This window comes from Manihot esculenta, chromosome 12 (assembly GCF_001659605.2).
Source record: "Manihot esculenta cultivar AM560-2 chromosome 12, M.esculenta_v8, whole genome shotgun sequence".
In the NCBI taxonomy this organism is placed as follows: Eukaryota; Viridiplantae; Streptophyta; class Magnoliopsida; order Malpighiales; family Euphorbiaceae; genus Manihot; species Manihot esculenta.
The window spans coordinates 13,362,930-13,387,511 of record NC_035172.2 but is presented as its reverse complement, the minus strand read 5'-3'; the positions used below and the strand labels follow the sequence as shown (position 1 = coordinate 13,387,511).

The window sequence follows — 24,582 nt, the reverse complement described above, 5'->3', positions numbered from 1 at the left end:
TGTCAATTCACGTGTCCCAAACGACTATTTTGGACGGAAGGACTACGAATTTAAACAGAAGAAAAAGTGAAGGACTTAAGTGTTGGGTCGCCAAAATAGAAAAACAGAAGTGTTAATTACGTTAAATCTCAAGGATTAAAAAGTAATTTTTTCTAAAAATAATAAATGAGATAAATTAAAAGTTTTCCATTTAGTAAATGTCCATGTGTTTATATTGATATTTTTGCCTCAATTTCATCATTTTTTTTTCTCCCTTTCATCATGCATAACCCACTCTTATAGTGAGGTAATTATTAGAGACGCAAACCACTAGAATGACTTGGAAAAACTATTTACCCGGAAAAAAATGGAAATGGAATGGACTAAAGTGAAAGAGAAAGAAAGAGAAGTGAAGTCCAAATAAAAAGGCAGTAATCATATATTTCTTTTTATTTAGTGAGATTTTTTTTATTTTTAATTATATTAAATAATTTTTTTATTATTATTTTTTTGAGTGTGACTTTCAATTGTCTTGTATCTTATAAAGTTCGGCCTCATTTGGCCTTTTATACATAGTTGGAGGTTACTATGAGTTAAAATCTTAAATTAGACTTATTTGTTCTTCAAATAATAAATGAGGGATTGATTTGAATTTTTTGCTAATAAATAATACTTGATATAATATATGTATCAATTTAAAATTTAGTTAAAAGTTATTTTAAGTTTTAATTATAATAATAATAAAGTTAAAATATTATAGTATATAATTGAAAGTTTTAATTATACTCTAATTAAATGTGAAAGTTTTGCTTGTTATGGATTAGAGCTTAAAGATTTGGAAAGGAAAATCTGGAGTTGACTCAAGAAAAGCTTCGAAGAAAAATAAAAGAAAGAGCAGAAAAGGCCCTCCGCCATCGTAGTCGTGTTCTGGTACCTCGATCGAATCTCTATTGTATGCGGTCTCGCATGTGGCATGTCGGCGTTCCCATTTGAAGCCTTAATCAATTTAGCATCCATGACGACTCTTAACCCTATCACCTCTCACCAACTCTCTGTACTGATTAACCCCGTCACGCAATTCCATAAACACAAATCCTTTTCTCTTCTCTCTACCAGACGATTCAGAAAACCCGAACCGTTAAACTGTTCATTCCTTTCAACCCATAACAGAAATAGATGGGCGATTGGATCGATTACCGAGGATAGGGAAGCGGTTCCTTTCAAGGATAGCCCTCCAAAGGACCAAGACAACCCTTCGCTTCTTACTGGGTCTAAAGGGAAAGGAGAAGTTGATGATGATAATGATAAGTTATTGAGTAGAGCGATTAATGCTACTATTGTTTTGGGTTTTGGGACTGTTGCTGTCAGTAAGTTGCTTACTGTTGATCATGATTATTGGCATGTAAGTGAACAAAGTTCAGTCCTTTGCAGTTTCATTTTGCTTGTGGTTAGCAAATGGGTATTAATTGTTTCACATTCTTAGCACTTATTTCTGTCTTTTGTTGCTTCTTTTTCATTAATATTGTGTGTGTTATTAATTGCTCACTTTTCCTAATTTTTCCTAAAGGGCTTGTAAATCTTGGACGTTTCATAACATCTTATAAAACTCTGTTTTAGTGAGGATGAGCTGATTATAAATTTGTAGACTAGTTATGAAGCCTCACATAAATTCCTTCTAAGACTATGGAATAAAAAAATCAATGATATAAAACGCTGAAATTTAATATGAAATTGATTTCCTTGATATTTGCATCAGCAGTGAGCAAATCTATCATCCTATTTTTAGCTTGTTTTTCTTGACCTTGACTTTTCTGATAATTTTATTCAATCCTCAGGGATGGACCCTTTATGAGGTGCTAAGGTACGCACCTGAACACAATTGGATTGCATATGAACAAGCTCTCAAAACAAACCCTGTTTTAGCTAAAATGGCTATCAGTGGGATTGTATACTCTATAGGAGATTGGATTGCGCAAGTAAATTTGTTTTTGCCCCTTTTCCTTCTCATTATGTTTTTCATTTTTGGCTTAGCAGGATTATCAACTTATTTTCATAATTCCTTAGTTTTTTACTTCTAAATATGCAGTGCTATGAAGGAAAGCCACTATTTGAGTTTGACCTGACACGCATGTTTAGGTCAGGCCTTGTTGGGTTTACCCTTCATGGATCCCTGTCTCATTATTACTACCAATTCTGTGAGGTGATAATTATGGTTCACGTTCCTTCGTTTAGTCTTATACCGAGTTAATAGCTGAAATTGTTTAATTTGGTTTCTAGGCTCTTTTTCCTTTTGAAGAGTGGTGGGTGGTACCTGCCAAAGTTGCTTTTGACCAAACAATTTGGTCTGCAGTCTGGAACAGCATCTATTTCACGGTGTTGGGTTTCCTGCGTTTGGAATCCCCAGAAAATATTTTTAGTGAACTGAGAGCAACTTTTTGGCCTATGTTGACTGTAAGAAACTCTTTCCAGTTTTCCATGCGCACGTTATGAATAATGGCATTTCACATGATTATAATGCAATTTATCATACTGAAGTTTGATATATGGAAAAAAATCTCATACATGGACATAAAACTTCATACATAAAGCTCCAATTTGAAGTTTGTTAAGCTGTTTGATGCATGTCTGAGCAATTGAAAAGGTTATTATTAATCTCTAATGCATGCTTATGTATTTAAATGTCTTTGAGGTCCGATTATACTTCAAGAACAATTTATATCATTATTATTTCCTGTCATAAGTATCTGATTGCAGACCATTTTTGTTGATTTGCTTGGCACTTGGCAGGCAGGATGGAAGCTTTGGCCATTTGCTCATTTGATTACCTATGGTCTTATCCCCGTTGAACAAAGACTTCTTTGGGTGGACTGCGTGGAACTCATCTGGGTTACCATACTCTCTACGTAAGTTTCTAATATAATTAATCCTGCAGTCACATCCCAGAATAAAGGGATTGTAATTTCAGATCTCCTGTGCCAGCAATTAGACCTTCATGTGGTTACTGGTTAATCTTTGTACATTGTTTAGATTTGACAAATTTTACTGTTGTGATTTAGGTCCAATAACATAATGGTATGTTACATCTTTTGTTTTATTCTATTCCTCTTCTCCAATGCATTTCTGGTGACCAAACAATGTGGTGTTAAAAGTAAATTTTTAGAATTAAAATGCTTTCAAATTTTATTATGTCCTTGTAAGTGCGTGTTATGTTTTCTGACTTCTCAAAATGCTTCTGTAGTACTCCTTAACAATTAAGGTATATTTTTTGTTGTTTTCTGTAGTTACTCAAATGAAAAATCAGAGGCTCGGATATCTGAAGCAACATTAGAAGAAAGTGCCAATTCCACAAGCAATCCGAATGAGGTACATCACGATTGCACTTCCTTCTCGCACTTGTTTGGAAATTTTGCAGTCACAATAACATTCTAGGAAAATCTACTTACTTTGGACATTTAGTAACTGAAAATTACTGTTTCTTGTGATATTATAGCTAGTAGCAAGTACTGAATCATTACAGTTTGGCCTTTTTTAATATTTAAAAGGGTTAATTACTATCGTACCCTTATAGTTTGCGGACCTAACTAATTAAAATGTCCGTGTATTTTTTAAATTACATTAAAATGTCCCTATAATTTGATTCCATTAGTTAAATAGGTCAACAGTTACTTTTATCATTAGTCCACTCTTTTTTCTTCTAATTAAAGGTGAGAAGACTAAAGTTTTATGCCCAAACTACCCTCTCCTTAACAAATAAAACTTACTCCTCTCCCTCTCTATTTTTCCATTCATACCCATTCTTTCTCTGCAATTTGTTGTTGGGGCTTGAAGAGATTCAATTTGCAATTCATTATTCTGATGCAAGATCGAGATGTTGCAAATCTATCTGTTTGAAGCAAGCTTTGAGGTCTAGCCAAAAGATGGAAGTCGAATGGATTGGATATGATGAAGCCCCATAGGAAACCTCCCTCACATCTGGGTTTGAAAACATTCGTACACAATATCCAAATTTTTTGGTGATCTCTTTTCTTGTTGTTTCACATATCATATAATCCCTTTTCTTGCTGTTTAACCTATTATATAATCTCTTTTCTTGCTGTTTAACCTATCATTTCTTAAAGCCAATCTATGCTATAATACGGGAGAGTAAAATATTTTACGTCTCCATATAAAAATGAGTGATTGATAAATTTATAATTGAGTGAATTATATTTTAGTCCTTAGATTTTAGCATAATTAACAAATCAGTCCTATTTTTAAAACCGAACACTTAAACTCTTGTATTTTTATTCCTTCCAAATTGGAGATCCTTCCGTCCTAAAATCTGTTAAAAAGGAGAGAGAAATAATTTAAATTCCATAAACACCCTTCTTTGAACTCTCCTTCTCTTCCTCATTCCATCTTCTTAAAACCCACAAACCCTCTATTTTCAAAAGAGGTGAGAGAGAGTGATAACTTATCCAGCAGGATCCAAACTAAAACCTCAACCTCACTGCTATTTCACATTCCCTCTCAAAAGCAAAACGCGCAGCCCTTGGCTGCTCCAACCTCACCTTTGCATGCCACTGCAGCTCCTCCTCCGTCACTCGGTGGTCCAATTTCTCCGTTGCAGCTCTTCCACTGCAGCTGCTTCTTTCTCGGTCACGCCGCTGGCCTACTGCTCCTACATTGCCACTGGTCAGCTCAAGTTTGCTTTACATAGCTTGTGGATGGGTTTTCTTTATATAGCTAGTGTGAATGGATTTCTTGACATTTTATTTTAGAAATGTTAAAATTTATTGAAGGATATATGCGTATGGGTTTGTTGAAATATTATTTAAAAAATGGATTTATTGAAAATTTTATAAATTATGTGCATGGGTTTGTTGAAATTTATATAGTTTTTGTTTTGTTTTATAGCTTTTGAGAATGGAGGGTTTGTGGGTATAATCTGATGCTCTGACTGATTTAAAGATAGAAATAGATGAAAAATTGGCATTAGGATTATGGGATTTGAGAAGATGAAATGGGGAAGAAGAGAGTTCAAGGAAGGGTGTTTATGGAATTTAAATTATTTCTCTCTTCTTTTTAACAGATTTTAGGACGGAATGACCTCCAATTTGGATGGAATAAAACTATAGAGGTTTAAGTGTTTGGTTCTAAAAGTAGAGGGACTGATTCGTTAATTATGTTAAAATTCATAGACTAAAGTGTAATTTACCCTTTATTATTTGGTTTTACTAGGCATTCTTGCCACTTCTGCCAGGTTTTTCTTTTTCCCGTAGAAATTAAAGCTTTAAAGAGAAGTGTGGGTCCATGGGTAATTGCTATCTTGTTCCAGCTTTGATGTCTTCATCGAAGAATAAGAACAAGTAGACAGCCAAAGTTGAAGACAAGCACAAAATCCATCGTTTGGCAATGACTGTGAAGAATGGATTGCATGTATGGGCAGGCTTTTGGTATTGAAAGAACCCACTGGCTGTGACATCTCTGCACATTACCATCTGGGTGCTGAACTTTGTTTGGGTGAATTTGGCATTAAAGACTTGTTCTGATGTAAGCAATGGTGAAAAGGTTTGCTTGTAAAGCAATATTTAAGAGGAAGCTAAGAACTATAGTGGATATTGAGGATGTGAGATGTGAGGATGGAGGTTATAAGGTGGCGGTGGAAATAAAAGGTTTTGATTTAACTACACTGAATACATTCCCAAATGGTTATTTCATCTGAGGGTAAATGAGTTTTTGACATCATGACTAATGGAAAAATAGTTACTAAATAGATGGGTGTCCTTATTCATAGATGGAAATAAAGTGCGGCAACTTTTTAATGTAATTATATAAGTATAGGATAATTAGTTTGACATTGGAGTAATTATCATTTAAGAAGTAAAATTCAGAACTTCATTCTCAGTGAAAGGTTCATGTGAGCTTCACTTGATTACTAGTCTTCTTGCAACTGCATGAGAATAGAAAAGAAACAGGGAGAATTGATATATGCCTCGTGCTTTGATTATGTAGCTGATTTTTCTCATCTTCTGATATCATCTTGCAGGAGTAAATTAATTGGAAAATTGTGGCTTATTGAGAAGGGTCTTTAATTGTTGTCAATAGATTGACCGACCATGTCCAGCTTTCTGGTTATCGAAGCTACGCATATTAAACTGGAAATATGCATGCCACAGCTTAATCAGATCACGCACCCTCCTACACAGGAATTCTTATTTTGATTTAATATTGTGCATACCATCATTGTCGATTCATATTGAGATAAAGTTACAAATTAATATTGGTTTATTCTTTGCATGAACTCATGCATATGCAGAATATTTGATACCGAGGACATTAAAGAGTTCAATGTTGTTCTTTATCCACTTTGTTAGAGACTGGACTATATGAACAGCTATTTCGTATTGCCTGATAAGTGTCTAATTATTAATGGGTTTTAATTCAGTAGTCTTGGAGTTGCCGTTTCAAAGATGTGAAATTTTGATTCTAAAGAACAAAAGCACAGGTAAATTAAGTTTATTATATTAGGACAGGTTAATGGATTACCTGAACCGAAGAGCACCAAACTGAATTTATTTTATAATTTTAATTTTTTATTAAGAATCATATCAAAATCGTTTTTGAACTTTACCGGACTTGTACTGTGTTGGAACTGAAGTGAGAATCAATTTTATACATATATTTTTTATATTTTTTTAGATATATTATATAGTATAAACATAATTGTATCTCAGAATATGTGTATATATATGATAAATGTGGACAATTTATATACTATTATTTTTAGTAATTTTAATTATAAAATATTAAATCATTTATTACTGTTGCAATCATGTAATACAATTTTATTGCTGATAAAAAAAATAAATCATTTTATTATAAAAAAAATTATCATTTAGTCTTTACATTATGAAAAAATTTATTAAATTTTTATAATTATTATAAAAAATTTTAAAATATTCTTTATATAAAAAAACTAATTAATAGATTTTTTAAAAATTTGGGAGAAGAAATTTGAGAGATTAATGAGTTGTTCAAAATCATAAAAGCTAAATAATAAAATATTTAACGGTTAAAATTAATGGTAAAGTTAGTTAGTAAACTTTTTAAAATATTAAAATGTTTAATCTATTTTCTAAAATAAAGAAATCAATTAATAAGTTTTCAGTGATTTTTTATTTTATTATTCTTAATTACAAGTTTATTATAATATTTATGATATATATAATCATTAATTACACATCTATCCTATAATTAATATTATATAATGAAAAAGTAATTAAAATGCATAATTTTGTATAATAATATATTTGTATTATTATTTTCATGGTTAATTATATATATATATATATATATATATATATATATATAAATTACAAATAATTTAAATGTGTATTATATATATTTTGAATTACTAGCTGCCTTTAAAATTTAAATGGTATTTTAAATATAATTTTTTATGAAAAAATTTGTATAAATTTATTTTAAGAACAAACAACTATCATACCAAATCGAAATTAAAAATTAAGAACCATATTGAACCGAAACTGAAACAGCAAGAAATCAAACTAGAATCATACCAAATTTTTTTAATTCCTAAGTAAACTCTGAATCAGAATAGGAATTGCAGACTCCTAATTAATATAAAGAAATATATGAACTTCTTTCTTCAAGGGTGGTCTAAATTGTTCTAAATTTCATAAAATCTTAGTTTTTGGTTTGAATAAATGAAATAATCAAAGCAGAGTAGGACAATGCAGAGTCTTGAGATTGAGTTTCATCACTATCGAATTAAATTTTTACATTACAATTTCTATATGTTATTTATATTTCGTTTGATTAACATATTTAGATATAAAAATCTTTATGTTGTATTATCTCATCAAATTAAAATTAGAATACATAAAATCATCTCCCAAGAAAAAACTAAACAACAATTAATAAGAACGCGATACAGAAAGTGTAGGACTTCCTAATCAGAGTAACTTTTACTGTCTACATTGCACTGCTACTTTGAACTCTTCTTTATAACAAATATCGTTTCTCTCAAATTTTGCCTCAATTCTTTTGCATGCAAATTCTTATTTTTCTTCTCACCTTCTTCAACAGGTGTCTTCTCCTTTTCACCTTCAAGTGATGAGACATTTTGGAAGAGAGAACTCGTGAAAGAAGATGAGAAGGAGATCACACCTCTTGCCATTTCGCATACACCAGTGGCCACAAAGCTAGGCACTGAAAGGAAGAGAAACAATGGTGTCAGGATGAAGGATTTGTGCCAAGAGAGTACTGATGGATGCAAAGCACCACATGCTTGGTAACCTTGCGTCTATCATGGCAAAGGAGATTTGCATCTTAGGTGGCTTGGTGAGGCAAAAAATGAACATGAGGTTCTTGCGTAAGTGCATGAATACCAAGCCTTCTCATGGCCCTAACCTCTTGAGCTTCCTCTAGAATTGATGGCAATGACCATAAAAGATGAGAGGAAAAAATAATTAATTTACAAACTTATAAGAATAAAATTAAAATTTACTAACTAAACCTAAGCTATTACAAGCCTTTTAGACCTATCACCCCTTATAAAGGGTTTTTAAGACATTTCAATAGGTCTATATTCAAATGGATTTACACCTGTTCTATAGGTCCAACAAGGTCACTAAAACAATAATTGCTATTTGGTCAAAATAGAAAAATTAAGAGTTAAAACTTACCATAATTAAAAAAGACAAAATAAAAAATATATAAACCAATAAAAAATTAAATTTAAAACTAAAAAGAAATAATTCAAAAAAATAATTCAAATATGAAAAAGAATAAATTAACGGAAAAAATATTTTTACTAAGAAAAGAAATAAATAAACAAGATAAAAAAATATTTTTTACTTTTTTAATTTAAGCAAGAAATTTATTCCAACATGAAACATATATTGACAAAGTAATAGGCAATAAAACTAGATAAGGAAAAAAATTATGAAAACAGGAAAGAAAATAAATTAAACATGACAGCTAAAAAAAATATGCAAGAGATAAATTAAAATATGGTAAAAATAAATTAGATAATATAAGAAATAATAAGAATTAAGAAAAATATAGTAATTAAATAATCTATTTAAATATGAATTTGAAAAAAATAAATAAATCTAAGAGAATAAAAAAATTAAAACAAATCATTATGGAAGAGAGATTTGGCCCTCCTAGCTAATGAAAGAAAATTTTAGACACCATCTACTATCTATTTTAATTCTCAAATACAAATTAATAATATGAATTAAAAAATTAAAATAAAAAAAATAACCAAAAATATAAAGACTATAACTATTAAAAATTCTTATTTGATTATTGATAATCTTAATATTAAAAATTAAAATTCAATTAAAAATATTAAACATATTTAAAAAAATTATAAAATTTTATGAAAATATTCTATACATAATGCATGGAAGAAATAAAAGAAAAAGACCATAAGAATTTGTATTTTCTAAGTTATGCTAATCTTAAAAAACTATTATAATACAAGTTATAATCTACGTATTAATATTATTTACGATCATGATACTATATTAAATGTAAAAACGTAAAAAATTCAAAACACAAAATTTATAATGCATTCCTCAAATTTAATTTTAAATTTAAAAATCTCTTTATTTGATATTAAATTATTGATTTTTGAAATTTTAGGTATTGCGCTGTAATTGATTAAAATTTCAGATTTGTCTCTATAATTTTAAAAATTCATATTTAATTTAATATAAATAAAAAAATACAAATAATATATAAAAATCAAAAGAAATTTCGTAAAAATTTTAAAAAATATTTAGAGAATCTTAATATTTTTTGATCCGCATGGAGAACTCAAATAGATTTAATTGTTCAAACAGTTTTATATACAAATTATTTAAATTTTATATCGATTCGGAGGTGCTCGATACTTTCAAATTAATTTAATTATATATATATATAATTAAAGGTCCCACCGAGATTTGAACTCGGGTTACTGGATTCAGAGTCCAAGGTTCTTTGGCCAAAAGAAAAAACTACCCAAGCTTTACTGTGCATCGTACAGCAGAAAGTTACAGAGGTAGAAATAATTTGATGGGGTTGTGAATTTGAAGGTTAACACCAGAAACCCTGATGAGGAGAGTCCTCTGGAGACCTCCTTCGCATCTCTCTGCAATTCTTCACTTGTCTCAACCTCCTCTTACCTGCAATTGTGATGGGTCTGTGCCAAAGTTGGGTCGCACGACCTGCTTCACTTCAATTTTCAGGTGGGTTTTCATGTCCAGTTCTCTTCCTCCTCCAGAATGGATAGACCCCTTTGTTGACCTTTCTGATTTAGCCTCAAGAAGCTGTCAAAACCTTAATCCCTCTCCGTGGGTCCACCAAATCATTAGTCTCTTAGACGGGTCTTCGAAAATGGAATCCAATCTGGATTCTTTTTGCCACAAGTTCTTGATCAAGTTGTCACCAAGTTTTGTCTCGTTTGTTCTGAGGTCGACGGAGGTACAGAAAAATCCTCATGTTGCTTGGAGGTTCTTCATTTGGGCTGGTAAGCAAAAGAAGTACACTCACAACATCGAATCTTATGTTTCTTTGATTGACGTTTTCTCTGCGCATGGTGATTTGGATAGAGTTAAGTTCGTATTTACTAAGTTTACAGAAATGCGGTTCTTAATGACTGTTCATTCGTCGAATTCTTTGATTAAGAGCTTTGGGAGTTTGGGGATGGTAGAGGAGCTATTATGGGTGTGGCGTAAAATGAAGGAGAATGGGATTGAACCAAGTTTATTTACTTATAACTTTCTGCTTAATGGTTTGGTTAATTCCAAGTTTATTGAATCAGCTGAAAGGGTTTTTGATGTTATGGAGAATGGAAAAATTGGGCCAGATGTTGTTACATACAATACAATGATTAAAGGGTACTGCGAGGTGGGGAAAACCCAGAAAGCTTTTGAGAAACTAAGAGATATGGAGCTAAGAAATATGGCACCTGATAAGATTACTTATATGACATTGATTCAGGCTTGTTATGCAGAGGGAAATTTTGATTCTTGTTTAGGTCTATATCACGAAATGGACGAGAAGTGCTTGGAGATCCCATCCCATGTGTTTAGTTTAGTGATTGGAGGACTTTGTAAAGAGGAGAAACTCGTGGAAGCATATTCTATTTTTGAAAATATGTTTGAGAAGGGATGCAAAGCAAATGTGGCAATTTATACAGCTCTGATTGATGCAAATGCAAAATGTGGTAATATGAGAGAAGCAATGTTGCTCTTTGATAGGATAAAAAAAGAAGGGCTTGCACCAGATGAAGTTACTTATGGTGTCATTGTTAATGGTTTGTGTAAAAGTGGGAGAATGGATGAGGCCATGGACTTTATGGAGTTTTGCAGAGGTAATGCGGTGGCAGTGAATGCCATGTTTTATTCTAGTCTCATTGATGGTTTTGGCAAGCTTGGGAGAGTGGATGAAGCTGAGAAGCTTTTTGAAGAGATGGTCCAGAAAGGATGCCCTCCAGATTCATATTGTTATAATGCGCTTAATGATGCGCTTGCTAAGTGTAGCAAGATTGATGAAGCATTAACAGTCTTTAAGAGAATGGAGATGGAAGGCTGTGATCAGACAGTTTATACATTCACAATAATCATTAGTGGGTTGTTCAGAGAACACAGAACTGAAGAGGCATTGGAGCTTTGGGATGTAATGATTGATAAGGGTATCACGCCGACTGCAGCTGCTTTCAGGGCTCTATCAATTGGGCTCTGTTTATCCGGCAAGGTGGCTAGAGCTTGTAAGATTTTGGATGAGCTGGCACCTATGGGTGTTATTCTGGAGACAGCTTTTGAGGATATGCTCAATATTCTGTGCAAAGCTGGCCGTGTAAAGGAGGCTTGCAAGTTGGCTGATGGGATTGTTGATAGGGGCAGAGAAATACCAGGAAGAGTTCGCACTATTCTAATCAATGCCTTGAGGAAAGCAGGCAATGCAGACTTGGCCTTGAAGTTGATGCACAGCAAGATAGGCATTGGGTATGACAGAATGGGTAGCATTAAGAGGAGAGTGAAGTTTCGGATTCTTGTTGAAAGCTAAGTCAGCCTCTGATGTACCAGTTAACTTTTTGGTTATTGATTCAGAGATGACGACTCTTGCTTATTTTTGCATATAATACTAGTGATGACAAGAAGAAGCTTCAACTTAACTGGCCTGAAGACTGAAGGTAGTTGTAGCAATTCATTAGGGATAATCATTTCGCAGATGAATGTGGTGAATTGTGTTCATTTGCTGCTAGAATCCATATTCATGTTAAGAAAGTATCTTCTTTAGGTTCTGAAGTATTTTCTGTGCTTTCTTCTCCTTTAGAACAACTGGTGATTATGAATCTGCACAACCATTGGATTGAAGTCGCACAGCATTTGTTATGCAGATGGCTGTGCTTCCTTGGGATGGAAATTATACCACCTATTCAACGGTGATGAGTGGATTGGACTAGTGGCGTTAAATGAAACACGTAGGTTTAACTCTTATCTATCTATGTTCGTTCATCTAAATCATAATAGTGCATATGTCCTTAGACATGAGGTTATATTTATCTCATGTGCTGGCAGTTTGAATTTGATATCGCTTCATATATTTATATATTATATGGGTATAGTGATTGTTAGCTCAAGTTAGTTAGTTGTACCTGTAAGTAAGAGATCAATCAAAACGAAATGAAATTCATTAGTCCGAATAAATGGATAGAGTTCTATAATCGAGTTAATTATTCTTGATAATAAGTCCTTACTTGAGATAGTATGAGTTAATTAGAAGAGTTTTTAATGTAAATCTTACTAATCAAGAATTAAAATTAAGGTTATATGATTCATATTATTGGGGTTTGACATCTACCGTGGTCTTAGATTAAATTGAAATTTTATAGTAAAAGGATTCTAGTGCGGATTAAATGAAATAATACATTTATTCGTAAATGATATCCATGACAAGCGTTAAACACTAACCACTAACCATGATTTGTAGAAATAAAAAATGCTCGAAATGTTATCGAAGTAAATGATAAGGTTGTTTTCATTTCCATTATCAGTTGATTATAACTGCAAAGTCATACACATAATACAAAGTCATACACATAATGACTAATTTTGGCAGGATTAGTTAATTAACTAATTAATTAATTATATTAAATAATAAATTTAATTAATGTAATTAATTATATTAATAATAAATTTAGTTAGCGATGCAAATTGTAAGTCTTTAGCATCATTTGAACTAAATTCAAACTTGATAAATTAAAATTTAATTAATGGAGATAATAAATTCATGTGGAATATAGATCTTAAATAAAAAAAATAAATTCATATGATTAATTTTATTTCAGGGAAGACATGGATTTTAAAAAAAGATAAATTCATTTGATAAATTAAAGCCATTCAAAATAGAGGATTGGAAGAATATAAAATATTTTATTAGCCATATTTAATAGGATTTAATTTAATGAAATATGTAACTTAAATATATTTTGATAGAATTAAGAAATTAAATCTTATTCTCTTAATAGGCTTAAAAACAAAATATTCGTCTAAGAATAATTAATTAACTTAATTTGATTAATTTAATTAATCTAGATTTAATAATAGACCTGTGTGACATATATAGAAATTATTCTTAAGACTTTAATATAAAATTTTATATTGGGCTCATTTCAAACGTTGTTGAAGTTCAATAATTTATTACTATTGATTAATGAATTTAATTAATTAAATTAATCACCACTAATTTAATTAATCAATCTCATAATTATAATTAATTTAATTATAATTAATCTGTTGATCATGATCATTGGCATGTAAGTGAATAAAGTTCAGTCCTTTGCAGTTTCATTTTGCTTGTGGTTAGCAAATGGGTATTAATTGTTTCACATTCTTTTTCATTAATATTGTATGTGTTATTAATTGCTCACTTTTCCTAATTTTTCCTAAAGAGCTTGTAAATCTTGGTCGTTTCATAACATCTTATAAAACTCTGTTTTAGTGAGGATGAGCTGATTATAAATTTGTAGACTAGTTATGAAGCCTCACATAAATTCCTTCTAAGACTGTGGAATAAACAAATCAATGATATAAAACGCTGAAATTTAGTATGAAATTGATTTCCTTGATATTTCCATCAGCAGTGAGCAAATCTATCATCCTATTTTTAGCTTGTTTTTCTTGACCTTGACTTTTCTGATAATTTTATTCAATCCTCAGGGATGGACCCTTTATGAGGTGCTAAGGTACGCACCTGAACACAATTGGATTGCATATGAACAAGCTCTCAAAACAAACCCTGTTTTAGCTAAAATGGCTATCAGTGGGATTGTATATTCTATGGGAGATTGGATTGCACAAGTAAATTTGTTTTTGCCCCTTTTCCTTCTCATTATGTTTTTCATTTGTGGCTTAGCAGGATTATCAACTTATTTTCATAATTCCTTAGTTTTTTACTTCTAAATATGCAGTGCTATGAAGGAAAGCCACTATTTGAGTTTGACCTGACACGCATGTTTAGGTCAGGCCTTGTTGGGTTTACCCTTCATGGATCCCTGTCTCATTATTACTACCAATTCTGTGAGGTGATAATTATGGTTCACGTTCCTTCGTTTAGTCTTATACCATGAGCTAATAGCTGAAATTGTTTAATTTGGTTTCTAGGCTCTTTTCCCTTTTGAAGAGTGGTGGGTGGTCCCTGCCAAAGTTGCTTTTGACCAAACAATGTGGTCTGCAGTCTGGAACAGCATCTATTTCACGGTGTTGGGTTTCCTGCGTTTGGAATCCCCAGAAAATATTTTTAGTGAACTGAGAGCAACCTTTTGGCCTATGTTGACTGTAAGAAGCTCTTTCCAGTTTTCCATGCACACGTTATGAATAATGGCATTTCACATGATTATAATGCAATTTATCATACTGATGAAGTTTGATATATGGAAAAAAATTTCATACATGGACATAAAACTTCATACATAAAGCTCCAATTTGAAGTTTGTTAAGCTGTGTGATGCATGTCTGAGCAATTGAAAAGGTCATTATTAATCTCTAATGCATGCTAATGTATTTAAACCATTTTTGTTGATTTGCTTGGCACTTGGCAGGCAGGATGGAAGCTTTGGCCATTTGCTCATTTGATTACCTATGGTCTTATCCCCGTTGAACAAAGACTTCTTTGGGTGGACTGCGTGGAACTCATCTGGGTTACCATACTCTCTACGTAAGTTTGTAATATAATTAATCCTGTAGTCACATCCCAGAATAAAGGGATTGTAATTTCAGATCTCCTGTGCCAGCAATTAGACCTTCATGTGGTTACTGGTTAATCTTTGTACATTGTTTAGATTTGACAAATTTTACTGTTGTGATTTAGGTCCAATAACATAATGGTATGTTACATCTTTTGTTTGATTCTATTCCTCTTCTCCAATGCATTTCTGGTGACCAAACATTGTGGTGTTGAAAGTAAATTTTTAGAATTAAAATGCTTTCAAATTTTATTATGTCCTTGTAAGTGCGTATTATTTTTTCTGACTTCTCAAAATGCTTCAGTAGTACTCCTTAACAATTAAGGTATATTTTTGGTTGTTTTTTGTAGTTACTCAAATGAAAAATCAGAGGCTCGGATATCTGAAGCAACATTAGAAGAAAGTGCCAATTCCACAAGCAATCCGACTGAGGTACATCACCATTGCACTTCCTTCTCGAACTTGTTTGGAAATTTTTCAGTCACAATAACATTCTAGGAAAATCTACTTACTTTGGACATTTAGTAACTGAAAATTACTGTTTCTTGTGATATTATAGCTAGTAGCAAGTACTGAATCATTACAGTTTGGCCCTTTTTTTAATATTTAAAAGGGTTAATTACACCTAACTAATTAAAATGTCCCTGTATTTTTTAAATTACATTAAAATGTCCCTATAATTTGATTCCATTAGTTAAATAGGTCAACAGTTACTTTTATCATTAGTCCACTTTTTTTTTCTTCTAATTAAAGGTGAGAAGAATAAATTTTTATGCCCAAACTACCCTCTCCTTAACAAATAAAACTCACTCCTCTCCCTCTCTGTTTTTCCATTCATACCCATTCTTTCTCTGCAATTTGTTGTTGGGGCTTGAAGAGATTCAATTTGCAATTCATTATTCTGATGCAAGATCGAGATGTCGCAATTCTAACTGTTTGAAGCAAGCTTTGAGGTCTAGCCAAAAGATGGAAGTCAAATTGATTGGATATGATGAAACCCCATAGGAAAACCTCCCTCACATCTGGGTTTGAAAACATTGGTACACAATATCCAAATTTTTTGGTGCTCTCTTTTCTTGTTGTTTCACATATCATATAATCCCTTTTCTTGCTGTTTAACCTATCATATAATCTCTTTTCTTGCTGTTTAACCTATCATTTCTTAAAGCCAGTCTATGCTATAATATGGGAGAGTAAAATATTTTACGTCTCCATATAGAAATTAGTGATTGATAAATTTATTATTGGGTAAATTATACTTTAGTCCCTGGATTTTAGCATAATTAACGGATCAGTCCCTCTATTTTTAAAACCGAATGCTTAAACTTTTGTATTTTTATTCCATTCAAACGGGAGATCCTTCCGTCCTAAAATCTATTAAAAAGGAGTGAGAAATAGTTTAATTTCCATAAACACCCTTCTTTGAATCTCCTTCTCTTTCTCATTTCATCTTCTCAAAACCCACAAACCCTCTTTTGAAGAGGTGAGAGAGAGTGATAACTTATCCTGCAGGATCCAAACTAAAACCTCAACCTCACTGCCATTTCACATTCCCTCTCAAAAGCAAAACGCGCAGCCCTTGGCTGCCCCAACCTCACCTTTGCATGACACTGCAGCTCCTCCTCCGTCACTCGGTGGTCTAATTTCTCCGTTGCAGCTCTTCCACTGCAGCTGCTTCTTTCTCGGTCACGCTGCTGGCCTACTGCTCCTCCATTGCCACTGGTCAGCTCAAGTTCGCTTTAAATAGTTTGTGGATGGGTTTTCTTTATATAGCTACTGTGAATGGATTTGTTGAAATTTTATTTTAGAAATGTTAAAATTTATTGAAGGTTATATGCGTATAGGTTTGTTGAAATATTATTTCAGAAATGGATTTATTGAGAATTTTATAAATTATGTGCATGGGTTTGTTGAAATTTATATAGTTTTTGTTTTGTTTTATAGCTTTTGAGAATGGAGGGTTTGTGGGTATAATCTGATGCTCTGACTGATTTAAAGATAGAAATAGATGAAAAATTGGCATTAGGATTATGGGATTTGAGAAGATGAAATGGGGAAGAAGAGAGTTCAAGGAAGGGTGTTTATGGAATTTAAATTATTTCTCTCTTCTTTTTAACAGATTTTAGGACGGAATGACCTCCAATTTGGATGGAATAAAACTACAGAGGTTTAAGTGTTTGGTTCTAAAAGTAGAGGGACTGATTCGTTAATTATGTTAAAATTCATAGACTAAAGTGTAATTTACCCTTTATTATTTGGTTTTACTAGGCATTCTTGCCACTTCTGCAAGGTTTTTCTTTTTCCTGTGGAAATTAAAGCTTTAAAGAGAAGTGTGGGTCCATGGGTATTTGCTATCTTGTTCCAGCTTTGATGTCTTCATCTAAGAATAAGAACAAGTAGACAGCCAAAGGTGAAGACAAGCACAAAATCCATCGTTTGGCAATGACTGTGAAGAATGGATTGCATGTATGGGCAGGCTCTTGGTCTTGAAAGAACCCACTGGCTGTGACATCTCTTTACATTACCATCTGGGTGCTGAACTTTGTTTGGGTGAATTTGGCATTAAAGACTTGTTCTGATGTAAGCAATGGTGAAAAGGTTTGCTTGTAAAGCAATATTTAAGAGGAAGCTAAGAACTATAGTGGATATTGAGGATGTGAGATGTGAGGATGGAGGTTATAAGGTGGCGGTGGAAATAAAAGGTTTTGATTTAACTACACTGAATACATTCCCAAATGGTTATTTCATCTGAGGGTAAATGAGTTTTTGACATCATGACTAATGGAAAAATAGTTACTAAATAGATGGGTGTCCTTATTCATAGATGGAAATAAAGTGCGGAAACTTTTTAATGTAATTATATAAGTATAGGATAATTAGTTTGACATTGGAGTAATTATCATTTAAGAAGTAAAATTCAGAACTTCATTCTCAGTGAAAGGTTCATGTGAGCTTCACTTGATTACTAGTCTTCTTGCAACTGCATGAGAATAGAAAAGAAACAGGGAGAATTGATATATGCCTCGTGCTTTGATTATGTAGCTGATTTTTCTCATCTTCTGATGTCATCTTGCAGGAGTAAATTAATTGGAAAATTGTGGCTTATTGAGAAGGGTCTTTAATTGTTGTCAATAGATTGACCGACCATGTCCAGCTTTCTGGTTATCGAAGCTACGCATATGAAACTGGAAATATGCATGCCACAGCTTAATTAGATCACGCATCCTCCTACACAGGAATTCTTATTTTGATTTAATATTGTGCATACCATGATTGTCAATTCATATTGAGATAAAGTTACAAATATTGGTTTATTCTTTGCATGAACTCATGCATATGCAGAATATTTGATACCAAGGAAGAATGTGTATGGAACATTAAAGAGTTCAATGTTATTCTTTATCCACTTTGTTAGAGAGTGGGCTATATAAACAGCTATTTCGTATTGCCTGATAAGTGTCTAACTATAAGGCTAAATTATTAATTGGTTTGAATTCAGTAGTCTTGGAGTTGCCGTTTCAAAGATCTGAAATTTTGATTCTAAGAACAAAAGCACAGGTAAATTAAGTTTATTATATTAGGACAGGTCAATAGATAACCAACCGAACCGAAGAATTGCTTACATCGGACTGTAACCATACCAAATTTTTTCAGTCACGTGACAAGAAGCAAGTGGATGGCTTTTTTACTATCTACATTGCACTGCTACTTTGAACTCTTCTTTATAACAAATATCGTTTCTCCCAAATTTTGCCTCAATTCTTTTGCATGCAAATCCTTATTTTTCTTCTCACCTTCTTCAACAGGTGTCTTTTCCTTTTCACCTTCAAGTGATGAGATATTTTGGAAGAGAGAACTCGTGAAATAGGAGGACTAGCTGTCAAAGAAGATGAGAAGGAGATCACACCTTTGCCATTTCCCATACACCAGTAGCCCACTAAGCTAGGCACTGAAAGGAAGAGAAACAATGGTGTCAGGATGAATGATTTGCGCCAAGAGAGTACTGATGGATGCAGAGCACCACATGCTTGGTAACCTTGGGTCTATCATGGCAAAGGAACTCTTAAATGATGCCAAAAAGTTGTGGTTGTAAGGTGCAAGGAGATCTGCATCTTAGGCGGCTTGGTGAGGCGAAAAATGAACATGAGGTTCTTGCGTAAGTGCATGAATACCAAGCCTTCTCATGGCCCTAACCTCTTGAGCTTCCTCTAAGATCCTCTGGCACACAATTTGTGGGATGATTCCCAATAAATATAATTAATTTATATTTAAATGTTATAATTTGTATAAGTTAAAATATTGAATATGCTACAATTAGTCTTCCATAGATTCCTGTGCTTCACTCTCTTTAACTTTGTTGGAATCTGATTTTTCAATCCCTTCCTCACTCATTCTTTACCTTCCATTACCTTTTTTCATTTTTCAATTTTTGTTTTTATTTTATATTTTTGCTGCAATTGGAAAAAATATGTCAAGGTTCAATTCCAGAGGAGAGCCCAGAACTGCATTGGGGGAAAGAAAGTCTTCAACTTTTGTGTTTAAATAAGCGTAATTTCTTTAAGCTTTTCGAATAAAACTCTCCTAACACGTTAAAATAGTAATTTTTAATATAAAATATTATTTAATCTAATTTTTAAATATTAATTTTTAATTTTAATTTAATTGAAAAGGAAATATTTTTAATACTTAAAATTATAAAAATAATATTGCATTGTTAAGATCAGTTTTTTTAATTTAATTAATTAATTTTAGTATATAAAAAGATATAATCAACTTATGATATATATTACCTATAGTATTTTTTAGATTTAACTTTTAAATAATCAAAATTAAAATCAACTTATGGGTATACAAATAAAATAATATACATAAATTATAATAAAAAATATATAAATTAATTTTAGTTATCATTTATTTATTAAAATAATTAAAAATAAAAAATATATAATTATATACGACGTCATTTCATAAACTATTAAGTCTAAGTTGAAAATTTATTCGATTCGAATAAGAGCGAAAATATAGTGATTATGAAGATGGAGATTAAGAATTATATGAAAATTAGAAATGGTGTGTCTCTAATAAAAATTAAATATGAAGATGAATATTTTCTTGAAGAATAAATGAAGACTTTTTAGAAGATAAAAAACAGAAAAATTATTTTAAAATATAAGAATAATAATAATAAAAAAGACTAAAGTATGGATAAGAATTAGGTGACATGTGCATAAAAATTAGGGTGATTTACAATTTAGTCTCTGGATATTAACATTATTAACAAATCAGTCCCTGTATTTTTAGAAATCTATTAAAACATTCTTATTATTTTTTTTGTCAACCAAATAGTCCCTATCTATTCTCAGATCTATTAAAACGTCCTTATCGTTTTTTTTGTCAACGAAATAGTTCCTGTCTTTTCTTTCGTCCTCCTCCTCCTCCTCCTCCTCCTCCTCCGAAAAAGAAGAAGAAGAGAAAGAAGAAGAAGAAGAAGAAGAGAAAGAAGAAGAAGAAGAAGAAGAACTATTTCGTTGACGGAGAGAAAATATAAGGACGTTTTAATAGGTTTCTAAAAATACAGGGACTGACTTGTTAATAATGGTAATACTCAGGGACTAAATCATAAATTACCCTAAAAATTATTAAAACTTTTAGCTTTTAATAGAACTTTCAATTTTAAATTGTGCAAATTTTTTTAGGTTAAAAAAGTTGTTATTTAATTTATATGATATATAAAAATTTATTAATTTTAAAAAATATATTAAAATATATTTAAAATTTTGAAAATTTAATTAATTATTTTTTCATCAATTTTAATTTTTAAATATTATATAAAAATTTAAAATATACTTAATATAAAGAAATTAAATAATAAATATTTTTAAAATTCATATAGTTTAATTATACTCTTAAACTTGTATATATTTAAATCATTAAAATTTAAAAATTTATCTTTATAAATTTAAAAGTTAATTTATAGATATATTTATTTAATTAAAATTATTTTAGTTTAAATTTATTAATTTTAAATGAAAACTTATTATATATATAAATAAATTAAATTATTTATATATTATTCGAAATTAAATTCGATAAAAATTCGATTCGTTTAAACTCATTGCTAAATGAGTTAAATTTAAATTTTTTAATATTTAATTAAAGTTCAAAATAAGTAAATATCGAATTCATCTTTGAATTCGAAAAATTTTAATGAACCAATTCGACTACTCTCCATTAGTTTACGTTTTGTTTTTTAAAACAGCTCATACAGTTGGATTCGTTTAACACATATGTTTCCCTTTTTAAAATCTCAATGTAAGTTATTCTATATTTATCCTACTTCATGATTTTTGTCAAACCTTAAAAATCATCAATTTTTTTTTTAAACGGCCTTAAAAGTCATCTTGTAATTTACACTATATTTATTTTCTAAAGCATTTAGTATTATTTTAAAAATATATTATAAAATAATTTTGAATTTTTTTTAAATAAATCGAAGAAACTAAAAAAAATTATCTTGGTGTAATTATTTATTTTATATTTTAATAAATAAAAAAAATTAATATTTAAAAATTTGTTCGTAATTAAAAAGAAAACATATGGATACCATATGGCTGTTTTAAGTTGTCATGAGTTTCTATAATGGCAGAATTGAAGAAGAAAACAGTGAGAGAAAAAAAAACATTAAGTAAAGGTCCCACCGAGATTTGAACTCGGGTTACTGGATTCAGAGTCCAATGTCCTGACCACTAGACCATGGGACCTTTTGCTTTCTAAAATGTGAAGCAAATACTATATTGCAAATGTTTCATTCCATTTTTAGCCCCCCGACTACCCAAGGTTCTCCGGCCAAAAGAAAAAACCTACCCAAGCTATACTGTGCATCGTACGGCAGAAACCCTGATGAGGAGAGTCCTCTGGAGACCTCCTTCGCATCTCTCTGCAATTCTGCACTTGTCTCAACCTCCTCTTACCTGCAATTATGGTGGGTCTGTGCCAAAGTTGGGTCGCACGACCTGCTTCATTTCAATTTTCAGGTGGATTTTCATGTCCAGTTCTGTTCCTCCTCCAGAATGGATAGACCCCTTTGTTGACCTTTCTGATGTAGCCTCAAGAAGCTTTCAAAACCTTAATCCCTCTCCGTGGGTCCACCAAATCATTACTCTCTTAGACGGGTCTTCGAAAATGGAATCCAATCTGGATTCTTTTTGCCACAAGTTCTTGATCAAGTTGTCACCAAGTTTTGTCTCGTTTGTTCTGAGGTCGACGGAGGTACAGAAAAATCCTGATGTTGCTTGGAGGTTCTTCATTTGGGCTGGTAAGCAAAAGAAGTACACTCACAACATCGAATCTTATGTTTCTTTGATTGACGTTTTCTCTGCGCATGGTGATTTGGATAGAGTTAAGTTCGTATTTACTAAGTTTACAGAAATGCGGTTCTTAATGACTGTTCATTCGTCGAATTCTTTGATTAAGAGCTTTGGGAGTTTGGGGATGGTAGAGGAGCTATTATGGGTGTGGCGTAAAATGAAGGAGAATGGGATTGAACCAAGTTTATTTACTTATAACTTTCTGCTTAATGGTTTGGTTAATTCCAAGTTTATTGAATCAGCTGAAAGGGTTTTTGATGTTATGGAGAATGGAAAAATTGGGCCAGATGTTGTTACATACAATACAATGATTAAAGGGTACTGCGAGGTGGGGAAAACCCAGAAAGCTTTTGAGAAACTAAGAGATATGGAGTTAAGAAATATGGCACCTGATAAGATTACTTATATGACATTGATTCAGGCTTGTTATGCAGAGGGAAAATTTGATTCGTGTTTAGGTCTATATCACGAAATGGACGAGAAGTGCTTGGAGATCCCATCACATGTGTTTAGTTTAGTGATTGGAGGACTTTGTAAAGAGGAGAAACTCGTGGAAGCATATTCTATTTTTGAAAATATGTTTGAGAAGGGATGCAAAGCAAATGTGGCAATTTATACAGCTCTGATTGATGCAAATGCAAAATGTGGTAATATGAGAGAAGCAATGTTGCTCTTTGATAGGATGAAAAAAGAAGGGCTTGCACCAGATGAAGTTACTTATGGTGTCATTGTTAATGGTTTGTGTAAAAGTGGGAGAATGGATGAGGCCATGGACTTTATGGAGTTTTGCAGAGGTAATGCGGTGGCAGTGAATGCCATGTTTTATTCTAGTCTCATTGATGGTTTTGGCAAGCTTGGGAGAGTGGATGAAGCTGAGAAGCTTTTTGAAGAGATGGTCCAGAAAGGATGCCCTCCAGATTCATATTGTTATAATGCGCTTATTGATGCCCTTGCTAAGTGTAGCAAGATTGATGAAGCATTAACAGTCTTTAAGAGAATGGAGATGGAAGGCTGTGATCAGACAGTTTATACATTCACAATAATCATTAGTGGGTTGTTCAGAGAACACAGAACTGAAGAGGCATTGGAGCTTTGGGATGTAATGATTGATAAAGGTATCACGCCGACTGCAGCTGCTTTCAGGGCTCTATCAATTGGGCTCTGTTTATCCGGCAAGGTGGCTAGAGCTTGTAAGATTTTGGATGAGCTGGCACCTATGGGTGTTATTCCGGAGACAGCTTTTGAGGATATGCTCAATATTCTGTGCAAAGCTGGCCGTGTAAAGGAGGCTTGCAAGTTGGCTGATGGGATTGTTGATAGAGGCAGAGAAATACCAGGAAGAGTTCGCACTATTCTAATCAATGCCTTGAGGAAAGCAGGCAATGCAGACTTGGCCTTGAAGTTGATGCACAGCAAGATAGGCATTGGGTATGACAGAATGGGTAGCATTAAGAGGAGAGTGAAGTTTCGGATTCTTGTTGAAAGCTGAGTCAGCCTCTGATGTACCAGTTAACTTTTTGGTTATTGATTCAGAGATGACGACTCTTGCTTATTTTTGCACATAATACTAGTGATGACAAGAAGAAGCTTCAACTTAACTGGCCTGAAGACTGAAGGCAATTGTAACAATTCATTAAGGATAATCATTTCGCAGATGAATGTGGTGAATTGTGTTCATTTGCTGCTAGCATCCATATTCATGTTAAGAAAGTATCTTCTTTAGGTTCTGAAGTATTTTCTGTGCTTTCTTCTCCTTTAGAACAACTGGTGATTATGAATCTACACAACCATTGGATTGAAGTCATACAGCATTTGATATGCAGATGGCTGTGCTTCCTTGGGATGGAAATTATACCACTGGACTAGTGGCGTTAAATGAAGAACGTATAGGTTTAACTCTTACCAATTCGATCATCTAGATCGTAATAGTGTAGTAATAGTGTAGGGTTTTTTGTCAATTTAGGAGTGTGAGACTTTTTATTTGTGTAT

General features: G+C 32.1%; 4 protein-coding genes and 1 non-coding gene across 11 annotated transcripts; 4 read left to right on the top strand and 1 right to left on the bottom strand.

Moving 5' to 3' along the window:
- Nucleotides 1-784: 784 nt before the first annotated feature.
- LOC122721246 (protein SYM1-like) lies at nt 785-8,142 on the top strand. Of its 3 annotated transcripts, none has more exons than XM_043948623.1 (7): nt 785-1,381; nt 1,815-1,955; nt 2,066-2,179; nt 2,257-2,430; nt 2,767-2,882; nt 3,261-3,342; nt 8,071-8,142. In XM_043948623.1, exons 1-7 carry the CDS (start codon nt 953-955, stop codon nt 8,125-8,127), a joined length of 1,113 nt encoding a protein of 370 aa, XP_043804558.1. In that variant the 5' UTR covers nt 785-952; the 3' UTR covers nt 8,128-8,142. The 3 variants fall into 3 exon arrangements, with proteins under 3 accessions (XP_043804558.1, XP_043804559.1, XP_043804560.1); XM_043948624.1 differs by lacking the exon at nt 8,071-8,142 and adding an exon at nt 5,200-6,322; XM_043948625.1 differs by lacking the exon at nt 8,071-8,142 and adding an exon at nt 6,008-6,322 and having other exon boundaries at nt 786-1,381.
- Nucleotides 8,143-10,018: 1,876 nt separating this feature from the next.
- Nucleotides 10,019-12,361, top strand: LOC122721336 (pentatricopeptide repeat-containing protein At1g03560, mitochondrial-like). Its single transcript, XM_043948622.1, has 2 exons — nt 10,019-12,172; nt 12,316-12,361. Exon 1 carries the CDS (start codon nt 10,090-10,092, stop codon nt 12,043-12,045), a length of 1,956 nt encoding a protein of 651 aa, XP_043804557.1. The 5' UTR covers nt 10,019-10,089; the 3' UTR covers nt 12,046-12,172; nt 12,316-12,361.
- On the top strand, nt 10,383-19,629 carry LOC110628611 (protein SYM1). 5 transcript variants are annotated; one of them, XM_021775378.2, is made up of 7 exons: nt 10,383-10,504; nt 14,202-14,342; nt 14,453-14,566; nt 14,646-14,819; nt 15,083-15,198; nt 15,577-15,658; nt 19,033-19,629. In XM_021775378.2, the coding sequence occupies exons 1-7, from the start codon at nt 10,475-10,477 to the stop codon at nt 19,087-19,089; spliced, it is 714 nt and encodes a 237-aa protein (XP_021631070.1). In that variant the 5' UTR covers nt 10,383-10,474; the 3' UTR covers nt 19,090-19,629. The 5 variants fall into 5 exon arrangements, with proteins under 5 accessions (XP_021631070.1, XP_021631072.2, XP_043804562.1 ...); XM_021775380.2 differs by lacking the exon at nt 10,383-10,504 and adding an exon at nt 12,130-12,219; XM_043948627.1 differs by lacking the exons at nt 10,383-10,504; nt 19,033-19,629 and adding exons at nt 12,130-12,219; nt 18,303-18,676.
- A 2,286-nt stretch (nt 19,630-21,915) lies between these two features.
- TRNAQ-CUG lies at nt 21,916-21,987 on the bottom strand. The gene has a single exon. It is a non-coding gene; the product is annotated as a tRNA-Gln (tRNA).
- A 92-nt stretch (nt 21,988-22,079) lies between these two features.
- Nucleotides 22,080-24,371, top strand: LOC110627548 (pentatricopeptide repeat-containing protein At1g03560, mitochondrial). The gene has a single exon (XM_043949085.1). The coding sequence runs from the start codon at nt 22,127-22,129 to the stop codon at nt 24,080-24,082; it is 1,956 nt and encodes a 651-aa protein (XP_043805020.1). The 5' UTR covers nt 22,080-22,126; the 3' UTR covers nt 24,083-24,371.
- Nucleotides 24,372-24,582: the final 211 nt, after the last annotated feature.

Coding starts and splice junctions, on each gene's coding strand:
- LOC110628611 (XM_021775380.2), top strand. CDS start 12,130: ATGACAAGAAGAAGCTTCAACTTAACTGGCCTGAAGACTGAAGGTAGT. Junction 12,220..14,201: donor TCATTTCGCAGATGAATGTG/GTGAATTGTGTT, acceptor TTCAATCCTCAG/GGATGGACCCTTTATGAGGT. Junction 15,659..19,032: donor CCACAAGCAATCCGACTGAG/GTACATCACCAT, acceptor CTTCTTCAACAG/GTGTCTTTTCCTTTTCACCT.
- LOC122721246 (XM_043948623.1), top strand. CDS start 953: ATGTCGGCGTTCCCATTTGAAGCCTTAATCAATTTAGCATCCATGACG. Junction 2,431..2,766: donor CTTTTTGGCCTATGTTGACT/GTAAGAAACTCT, acceptor GGCACTTGGCAG/GCAGGATGGAAGCTTTGGCC. Junction 3,343..8,070: donor CCACAAGCAATCCGAATGAG/GTACATCACGAT, acceptor CTTCTTCAACAG/GTGTCTTCTCCTTTTCACCT.
- LOC122721336 (XM_043948622.1), top strand. CDS start 10,090: ATGAGGAGAGTCCTCTGGAGACCTCCTTCGCATCTCTCTGCAATTCTT.
- LOC110627548 (XM_043949085.1), top strand. CDS start 22,127: ATGAGGAGAGTCCTCTGGAGACCTCCTTCGCATCTCTCTGCAATTCTG.